The sequence below is a fragment of the Stegostoma tigrinum genome, chromosome 16 (genome assembly GCF_030684315.1).
Source record: "Stegostoma tigrinum isolate sSteTig4 chromosome 16, sSteTig4.hap1, whole genome shotgun sequence".
Classification (NCBI taxonomy): domain Eukaryota; kingdom Metazoa; phylum Chordata; class Chondrichthyes; order Orectolobiformes; family Stegostomatidae; genus Stegostoma; species Stegostoma tigrinum.
In genome coordinates, this window is record NC_081369.1 from 20,992,184 (window position 1) to 21,003,286 (window position 11,103).

The 11,103-nt window shown below is 44.7% G+C and overlaps 1 protein-coding gene across 2 annotated transcripts in view; it reads right to left on the reverse strand.

The window, feature by feature from the left end:
• galr1b (galanin receptor 1b) overlaps nt 1–8,584 on the reverse strand; it is a 32,308-nt gene extending 23,724 nt beyond the window's left edge. For both annotated transcript variants that reach the window (XM_048546241.2, XM_059651648.1), the window contains exons 1-2: nt 7,441–8,584; nt 6,484–6,546 (exon numbers count right to left, since the gene is read on the reverse strand). In XM_048546241.2, coding sequence (XP_048402198.1) covers nt 6,484–6,546; nt 7,441–8,100 — 723 coding nt within the window. In that variant the 5' untranslated portion in view covers nt 8,101–8,584. The remainder of the gene's footprint in view (nt 1–6,483; nt 6,547–7,440) is intronic.
• Between the last annotated feature and the right edge of the window lie 2,519 nt (nt 8,585–11,103).

Here is an 11,103-nt window from a genome sequence, read left to right on the forward strand (position 1 = left end):
CATGGATTGCAGCGGCTAATGAAGGCAGTTTGCCACCACCTCCTCAAGAACAATTAGCAACAAGTAACGATTGCTGGCCTTATCTTGAGAATGAATTTTCTACAAATATGGGAACCCCAAATTTAAACTTTGCATTGGAGCTCCACAAAGCAAATGCCACCCCTCGTGAGGAAAGGTCCATGACATATGCTCATGTCTCCATAACTGTCTTTGAATTGTTTAGCTAGTATTAGAGAATGAATGCTTTTCAAAATGCCCTTCACTTCGTACCTACTTGCAACAACGCAGGTGAAATATAGCAATTAGTGAAATTACTGCAGCGGCTACATCTCTACCTTCCCTGCTGTAATTCATTCTTTGAACATTTTCAATTTTTACATAATACATAATTTCTTTATTGCACATAACATTGAGCAGCCCTACACTACTCTGATGAAAGAAAATCTAAGATTCTGATTAGTTCTTTTCAGTGTTGTAAGCTCTTGAAAGGCTCAAAACGTGAAGGTTGGCTAATGGGGTTCTATGCATAAGGTTTGAGATGCAGAATTAATATTTCACTGAATACTGTTAATGGATCAAGGCAGGGGATAGGTCTGGAGTAGGTATTGATAGTAGCTGGTCATTGCAGAATATAAGTTGGCTCTGCAGCAAAACAAAGGGGATCAGACATAGAGTTTGTACGGAAAGCAAAGGAAAGAGATCATTGTTCTGTTTGCCATTTCATTTCCCATGCCTTGCATCCCTCAATACCCACCACCTCCCTCACATGGCTTCCACTTAACAGTGTTATGTCTGGTTTCTTGGTTTCACTGAGATATATTCTGCTATGCACACCTACTATTTACACTTACACTCAACCTATCTCCATTCTTTATAACCACACAACTGGTGAAAGCACAAAAACTCACCAAAACTAAATGCATGGACCTTGTCAGTTGATTAAGGAAGACTGACGACAGAATGAGTTTTCACTGGGGTTGAGTGTTGATATTGGATTAGGTCTAAGTTCTGCAGTGCTGTCACATCCAGTCATGAATGATGGCTAACAATTAAATAATTCACTCGGGGAGGAGACTCTGCAAATATCCCCATTCTTAATGATGGAAGAGCCCAGCACATCCAGTGCAAAAGATAAGGCTCAGGCATTCGCCACAATCTTCAGCCAGAAGACCCAAGTGGATTGCCTGTCTCGACCTTGCTCGGTGATCCCCAGCATTATAGATCCCAGTCTTCAACCAATTTGATTCATTCCATGTTATATCAAGAGACCATTGGGAGGCACTGGACACTGTAAAGGCATTGGGCCCTGACAAATAGTACTGAAGACTTGTGCTTCATAACTTGCCATACCTCTAGCCAAGCTGTTCTAGTATAGCTACATCATCGGCATCTATCCGACAACGTGGAAAATTGCCCAGGTATGTACTATACATAAAAATGAGAACAAAACCAACTCAGTCAATTTCCGCCCCATCAGTCTACTCTCGATCATCAGTAAAATGATAAAAGATATCCCCCTGCTCAACTTGGGGGAGGCAATGACCTAGTGGTATTATTGCCGAACTGTTAATTCAGAAACCCAGATAACATTCTGGGGACCCGGGATCGAATCCCACCACAAAAGATGATGGAATTTGAATTAAATAAAATATCTGGAATTAAGAATCTAAGGATGACTGTGAACCCATTATTGATTGTCAAGAAAAAACCACCTAGTTCACTAGTGTCTTTTAGAGAAGGATAACTGCGATCCTTACCTGGTCTGGCCTAGACGTGATTCCAGACCCATAGCAATGTGGTTGACTCCAATTAGGGATGGGCATTAAATGCTTCCTGGTCAGTGATGCCCTCATCCCGTGAATGAATAAAGGAAAAAAAACCCTGCAGAGTGATGCCCACTTTGTATTCCACCAGGGCCACTCAGCTCCTGAATTTATTACAGCATTGATTTAAACATTGAGATGAGAGTCACAGCCCTTGACATCAAGGCTGCATTCAATGGTTAAGATGACAAGGGTGTGGCATCAAAGAGCTCTAGCCAAACTGGAATCAATGGGTAATAAAGTGTGAAGCTGGATGAACACAGCAGGCCAAGCAGCATCTCAGGAGCACAAAAGCTGACGTTTTGGACCTAGACCCTTTATCAGGTCAATGAGGAATACAATGAGGAATGATACAACACAGGAGGAGGACATTTGGTCCATTCCGACTGTGCAAGTCCAATGAAAGACCTATCCAAACAGTTGCATGGTCCAGTCCTTCCCTGTAACTTTTTGAGAAAAGTTTGAAACTTGTAAATGTTTAGATAAATTTGGATGTACTCTTCAGTACACACGTAAAAGAACACAGAAAGTTAGCACATAGGGAGAGCAATCAAATAGGATGGCAAATGGAATGTTGGCCTTGATGCATGGATATTGGTATGAAAGAATATGAAAGGCTTAGTGCAACTGTACCAGGCTTTGGAGAAATTACACTTCATGTGCTATGTACAATTTTGCTGTGCACATTTAAGGATTGCAGTTGACACAGTGAAGGTTCACCAAATTTGATCCTATAATGAAAATGTTAGCCTTTGATGACAGACTGTGTGTATACTCTCATTGAAGCATACAAGATCCTGAAGGCAATTACCAGGGTAAACACACAGAGGTTGCTTCCCCGATTAGGGAATGCAGGAACCAGGAATACAGCCTCAGGATAAGAGGACAATCTTTTAGGACAAAAATGAGGAGAAATTTCTTCAAAGGATTATGAATCATTGGAATTCTCCACTTCAGTGTGTTGTGGATACACTATCATTGAAAGTATTTAAGGCTGAGATGGACATTTTGTCTGTCAGAGATATAAAGGGACTTGGGTACCACGTAGGAAAGTGAGGGTAAGACCAAAGATCAGTCATGGCTATATTGAATAGCAGAATATTTTATGTTATGTTTTTAATGACTATGTGAATAGGTAAATGTATGGCTGCTTTCCTGTTTAGATGTGTAGGATTGACCTTATTAAATGAGATCTAAGAAAAGAAACATGATATATATTAATTGCAAAAGCTTAATGTTATAGCATGCACACTACTACTGACATCTCAATTGAATCATTATATTTATGTTTATATTGGAGTTTATCACAATTGTGACAAACGATTCTATAAACAATCTCCTGTGAAATTCTATTACAAATCTGGTATCAAATCATTATTCATCATTGTTGTTATCTAATCAATCAAATGTATTATACTGGGTTAGACAATAGACAATAGACAGTAGGTGCAGGAGTAGGCCATTCAGCCCTTCTAGCCAGCGCCACCATTCATTATGATCATGGCTGATTATCCACAATCAGTATCCTGTTCCTGCCTTATCCCCATAACCCTTGATTCCACTATCTTTAAGAACTCTATCCATCTCTTTCCTGAAACTATCCAGAGACTTGGCCTCCACTGCCTTCTGCGGCAGAGCATTCCATATATCCACCACTCTCTGGGTGAAGAAGTTTCTCTTCAAATGTTGTACAATTTAATTTCTATTACTATTTAATTTCACTACAGCCAACAAAAATTTGCTGAAACTGCTTGAAACTATGCCAGATCAATTCACAAACAAATAACATTTCAGTAACATCATTCTATAGAAACTCTTCTCTGTGGTTAGTAATTCTGGGTGTGAACTGATTCTGATTATTTAGATTTCAGAAATAAGAGAATCATAGAATCCCTAAAGTACGGAAACTGGCCATTTGGCCCATCGAGGCCACATTGCCCCAGCCCCGCCCTCCTACCCTATCCCTGTAATTCTGCATTTCCCATGGCTAATCCACATAGTCTGCACATCCTTGGACACTATGGGCAATTTAGCATGGCCATTCTACCTAACCTGCATACCTTTCGGCTGTGGGAGGAAACCAAAGCACCCAGAGGAAACCCTCACTGACATGGGAAGAATGTACAAACTCCACACAGACAGTCTCCTGAGGGTGGAACTGAACTCAAGTGAGCAGTGTGATCCTAGTAAGAAGGAATTAACTCAAAAAAATTGTAAGTGGCACTTAGATGCACATTACAGAAAAGGATTTGAGATTTTCAATGTATATGAAATCAATTTGTCAATTCCACACACATATTGCAAGCTTAATATGTAATTGTACTTAATTGCAATAAGTCTACAATCTGGGGCTGTGTGCTTACCTATATAAGAGCACAACTTTAAGGTGTGTATTTTAATTGCTATAACTGAGCAAACACTGCTCAGCCGTTGCCAACAGAATGCAATCACTATTTCTACTCCTTCTTTCATGTTCATTCCATTGTAATATAATTTATTTCTTTCAGTAGCTTTATCTTCACTCTTTTTTATTCATTTATTAGGCATCTCTGGGTAAGCCAGCATTTATTGCTCAGCCATTAATACATTGTATACTTGAGTTCTATCCTTTCTTAATTTGACAAAAGGCCTTATACATCAGGTGGATAAATGTTGCAGGAAAATAAAAGAGAAAAATGTGATACTTTATAACATTTAAATGAATTGTTTAAATGGAGCAAATGATGTTCATACTAATACACCCCACTTGCCAGCGTGAGTGCAGTAACACTTAAGAGGTTTGACACCATCAGCTCTTTTGATTGACACGATGTCCACAAGCATTTCCTCCACCACTGACACTCAGTAGGAGCAATGTGTGCCATCTACATGATACACTACAACTCACCAAGGCTCCTTAGACAGCATCTCACAATGAACTCACAACTACGACTATCTAAAAGGACAAAGGCAGGAGACTCTACCACCTGCAAATTCCCCTCCAAGTTGCTCACTGTCCTAACTCAGAAATATATCGGTGTTCCTTCAGTGTCACAGCAACGAAATTCAGGAACTCCCTCCTTTAAAGCTTTGTGGATTACCTTTCGCACATGGGCTGCAGCTGCTCAAGAAAGCAGCTCACTGCCACCTCCTCAAGGGCAATGAGAGATGGGCAATAAATATTGGTCCAGGCTGTGGCTCCCACATCCCATTAATGAATTAAAAAGCCTTTAGTTATGGATTGGTTGAAAGCTCTTGGGATATGTTTTCGCTTACAAATCAATGAACACAAAACATGTTCCTTTGTTCATTAATTCACAGGATATGGGTACTACTGGCAAAACAACATTCTTTCTCCATTGCTGACGTTTCGGGCCTGGACCCTTCATCAGAGAGGGGGATGGGGGGAGGGAACTGGAATATTCCTCCGCCTCCGCCGCATCTGCTCCCACGATACGACATTCCACTCCCGCACATCCCAGATGTCCAAGTTCTTTAAGGACCGCAACTTCCCCCCCACGGTGATTGAGAACGCCCTTGACCGCGTCTCCCGCATTTCCCGCGACACATCCCTCACACCCCGCCCCCGCCACAACCGCCCCAAGAGGATCCCCCTCGTTCTCACACACCACCCTACCAACCTCCGGATACAACGCATTATCCTCCGACACTTCCGCCATTTACAATCCGACCCCACCACCCAAGACATTTTTCCATCCCCACCCCTGTCTGCTTTCCGGAGAGACCACTCTCTCCGTGACTCCCTTGTTCGCTCCACACTGCCCTCCAACCCCACCACACCCGGCACCTTCCCCTGCAACCGCAGGAAATGCTACACTTGTCCCCACACCTCCTCCCTCACCCCCATCCCAGGCCCCAAGATGACATTCCACATTAAGCAGAGGTTCACCTGCACATCTGCCAATGTGGTATACTGCATCCACTGTACCCGGTGCGGCTTTCTCTACATTGGGGAAACCAAGCGGAGGCTTGGGGACCGCTTTGCAGAACACCTCCGCTCAGTTCGCAACAAACAACTGCACCTCCCAGTCGCAAACCATTTCCACTCCCCCTCCCATTCTCTTGATGACATGTCCATCATGGGCCTCCTGCACTGCCACAATGATGCCACCCGAAGGTTGCAGGAACAGCAACTCATATTCCGCCTGGGAACCCTGCAGCCATATGGTATCAATGTGGACTTCACCAGTTTCAAAATCTCCCCTTCCCCCACTGCATCCCTAAACCAGCCCAGTTCATCCCCTCCCCCCACTGCACCACACAACCAGCCCAGCTCTTCCCCCCCACCCACTGCATCCCAAAACCAGTCCAACCTGTCTCTGCCTCCCTAACCGGTTCTTCCTCTCACCCATCCCTTCCTCCCACCCCCAGCCGCACCCCCAGCTACCTACTAACCTCATCCCACCTCCTTGACCTGTCCGTCTTCCCTGGACTGACCTATCCCCTCCCTACCTCCCCACCTACACCCTCTCCACCTATCTTCTTTGCTCTCCATCTTCGGTCCGCCTCCCCCTCTCTCCCTATTTATTCCAGTTCCCTCCCCCCATCCCCCTCTCTGATGAAGGGTCTAGGCCCGAAACGTCAGCTTTTGTGCTCCTGAGATGCTGCTTGGCCTGCTGTGTTCATCCAGCCTCACATTTTATTATCTTGGCATTCCTACCTTCTTGGATCGTTTTGATTTCTTTGACATGTTCTTCACTTTCTTGTGGAGATGAAACAGAACCTACAGGAAAGGTGAAAGATCATTAGGTTGCAGTGGTGCAAAGGAAGGAGAAGCTTGTTGGATCTTTCCAGCTACACAGAGACTCGTAGAGTCATACAGCTGTACAGCACAGAAACAGATCTTTTGGTCCAACACATTCATGCCGACCAGATATCCTACATAAAACTAGTCCCATTTGCCAGCATTTAGCTCATATCCCTCTGAACCCTTCCTATTGATATACCCATCCAGATGTCTTTTAAATGTTGTTATTGTACCCATCTCCTCCACTTCCTCTGGCAGCTCATTCCATACACACAGCACCCTCTGCATGAAAAGGTTGCCCCTTAGGTCACTTTTATATCTTTCCTCTTAAACCTATGCCCTCTAACTTAATGATAGCTGGTGAAATCTTGCAGGACAGTTGAATGACACTGAGGCACAGCTGTACACTAAGCTAAATGCCTTATTTTACCGAGTTTTAGATAAATGATATAGTTCCAGGAATATCTGTCATGCAGTTCCTGCCTGGGTATGGAAACCTTTCCAACAAGCAGGTGGATGCCACACTCCTGTCGACTGTCAAGATTAAAACGTCACCTTAAAGAAAAGAAATGCAATGCAAGCCGTGCCCACATTTTATAATCCCTACACTTTGGAATCTTGTCAAGAGTTCACGGGAAACTCACCTGTTGCATTTTGCTGAAGTAGTCTTACGGAGAGAGAGAGCAATTAATACACTCATCGTTTGCACTGAGTGTAAAATTAAACCCTACTTCCCCCACCCCCCGTAATCTGTTGCTAGCTTTCTAGTTCCCTCGATCCCCGAATTCAGTTCTCCCGTCGCTGAACAGGGACAAGGGACACGGGGATCACTGCAGCCTGCTATCATTTATCGACCTCCTCCCAAATTACCTTGGCGTAGCAGCAGCAGATCAGTAGCAAGGGCAGTAAGTAACCGATGACCAGGATGGTGACCTTGTAGAGCTGCCTGAGGGTGCGATCGTGCCAAACTTCCCAGCAGAAGGAGCAGTTAGGGGCGCGGTGGTAGCCAGTGACCAGGCTCTGGTGCTGAGCGACCGGGACGGCGCTGACTAAGGACAATAGCCAGATCCCTGCCACCGCCACCGAGGCGTTCCTCTTGTTGCGGATGGCCGGGGGCCGCTTGGAGTGCACCACCGCGATGTAGCGGTCCACCGACATAGTGACCAGCGTGAAGATGCTGACCAGCATGGAGACCGTGAAGGAGAAGTGCACCGACTTACAGAGGAAAGCGCCGAAGACCCACTCGGGCAGGGAGTAGATGGTGGCTTGGAAAGGCACACAGCACAGCAGGAAGGACAGGTCAGCCACGCTGAGGTTCAGGATGAACGTGTTGGTGGTGCTCTGAGACCTCCGCGATTTGGTCCTCCCCAGCACCACGATCACCAGGCTGTTGCCCACCATGCCCAGGACGAAGATTAAACTGAAAGCGACTGGCACGATCACTACCTCCGGCCCGCCAGCCCCCCTGACAGAGCTCAGGTTCACTCGGGGCACACTCTCGTTGCTGGCTTCGTAACTGTCCGGGTCCATCTCTCCCTCTCTGATCCCTGTCGCTGCTTCCAGTCAGGGGACGCTGCTGGATGGAGCCAGGGCACAGGCTGGAGGTGGGTGGGGGAATCAAAGTGTTCCTTTTTTCCCCTTAACCCTCCCTCCCCCTTCAGTGACTGAGTATCAGTTTCATCTGACTGCAGCACACTGTAAGGCAAAGGGCGCTTTTACCGTATCTAGCCAGCATCTCCACTGTATTTACTCAGATATCAGCTACTTAAAGAGGCACTGCTTACAATTACTGCCTCTAAATATAATCCAAATGTTGCAACAGTCATATTCAATTCGGAATGTGGTTCTTCATACATTCGGTACTTAAAACATGAACGCAGTAAATTTTATCCATGGACTGAGGTTCGACGTGTTTCTAACCAGTTGCCTTGTTCAAAACGGGAACAATGACTTGGAATCAATCCTTTTGCAACATCTAACCGGCTCAGACTGCGTATTAAGTGCATGAGGCGTAAACGGATAGGGGAGTTCAAACATCTCCTGTTGACATTTAGTTGCACTACCATTAACTCCTCCCCATGCACACTGCAGCAAGATCCTGGGAGGGGAAAGTGACCTGAATGAGCCACATGAATACTGTGGCCGCAAGAGCAGCTGAGACGGTAGAAACCCCCCTCCCCCAAACCTACTCCCCAAAGCTTCTCCACCATCTACAAGGCAGGAGTCAAGAAAAAAAATTATTTGGTGAATGTGCCAGGAAAGAAAGTTAGCTCCCTGCCTAAGCCTGGAATGTTTTATGCTTAAATGGATATTAAAAACAGAAACAATCTACATGAGGGATGTGGTGGAATATCCTTCATTTGCCTGGTTGAGTGCAAATCCAATAACACTCAATAAGCTCCATGCCAACCAGACAGAGTTTCATCAACTTCTCAATGCCCACCTTAAACACTCACTGCAATAATGACTGATGAACAGTGGCCGCAGTGCGTATTACATACATTTCACCCTATGGAACTCGCAAAGTTTTCTCAATGGCTCCTTTGAAACCCACAAACTCTACCAACCAGGTGGACTTGAGCAGCAGATGCAGAAGAATAACATTGCTTGCAAGTCCCCTTTTAAATGTCACACCATCCTGATTTGGAACTGTATTGCCAATCCTTCACCATTGTTGAGTCAGGACCCTGGAACTGCCCTCACAGCCTTCATCATTAGTGGTACATCAGTTGGACTGTGACTGTTCAAGGAGGTGACTGACCACCACATTCTCAAAGACAATTAGGGATGAACACTAAATGCTGACATCGCCAGTATCAACTACATCTTATGAACAGATAATGAACATGCACACAGATTCATTTTCAGCAATTCATAATTAAACCAAAGTACCTAGAATATTTTTGTTTATACTGATTGTGAACATGCATTCAGGATTAGAATCCAACTGTAAACTTGTGCCAGAGTTAGGGTTCCTGCTGAAATTATTTTCTACAGTCGACCAGTACGTTACCTATAAACACCAACATTCCCTTTGGTATCTGTAAATAGTCTCAGTTCACAAAGAAATTAACTGCAAACCATGGGTAGCTCTTTAATTTAGTCATCTCAATCACTGAAGTGGTGTTGGTGCCTGCTTGCTCATAGACATGAGAAGCCACTGGGATTAGGATGACTAATTTCCTAAAGGGTAGTTTGACAGGCATGGAACAAATAACCCTAACCCTAACCCCCATCTCCTACCCATAAACTTCATCCCGCCCCCCCTTGACCTGTCCGTCCTCCCTGCCTGACCTATCTCCTCCCTACTGCCCCACCTACACTCACCTTTACTGTCTCCATCCCCACCTCTTTGACTGGCTTGTCTCCTCTCCACATAACTTCTCCTCTATCCATCTTCTATCTGCACCCCCCCTCTCTCCCTATTTATTTGAGAAACCCCTCCCCCTTCCCCATTTCTGAAGAAGGGTTTAGGCCCGAAACACCAGCCATCCTGCTCCTCTGATGCTGCTTGACCTGCTGTGTTCATTCAGCTCTACACCTTGTTATCTCAGATTTTCCAGCATCTGCAGTTCCTACTATCTCTCTAATTCCCAGTATTTTAGTTTCACTTATGGTTTTGCCTTCATACATAAAACACCACAGATGGCCCTGAGATATATCCAGATGTGAAATAGGATAGTGTGTGACTGAGAACTTAAGGACAGCCTAGGATAAAGTGGCCCTTTAGACTGGTGAACAGAACTGCGAGTGTGTGTTATTTGTTCCGTGCCTTTCAGACTACCCTTTAGGAAATGAATCATCCGAATCCCAATGGTTTCTCATGTCTATGAGCAAGCAGGCACCAACTTCGCTTCAGTGATTGAGATGACTAACTTAAAGAGCTGCCCATGGTTTGTGGTTAATTTCTTTGTGAACTGAGATTATTTACAGATACCATAGACACTTTGGGAATGTTGGTGTTTATAGGTAATGTACTGGTCAAGTGTAGAAAATTGTTTCAGTTGGAATCCTAACTCTCTCTGGCTAAAGGTTACAGTTGGCTTCCGATCCTGAATGCATGTTCACAATCGGTATAAACAGAAAATTCTAGGTACTTTGGTTTAATTATGAATTATTGTACTGCAGCCTGTGCTATCTTAACCTATTAAAACCATATATTACTGAACAAACTCTGAAACAGCCTGGTTTTCATATGCAAACCATACCAGGCATGTAGGCATTGAGGAAATAATGGAGCGCCATGTCAGGAAACTTCCTGATGCATTCCTGTTGCTGGAGGGGCACAGCAAACAGGCATATCCAACATCTTAATTAGCGGTGATTTTGCGGTCTCACTGGCATTTTGCCGTTGGCAGAATAGGTGCCTGCCATGTACGGAGGTGAACAGCTCAATGCCTCTGGCTGTTTCGGATCATTCAGCATTATAAGAGGGCCCTGTCTTTATCAAAGGCAGGAACAGTTCCGAAGAAGGGTCCCAACCCAAAACGTCAATTTGCCTGCTCCTCTGATGCTGCCTGACCTACTGTGTGC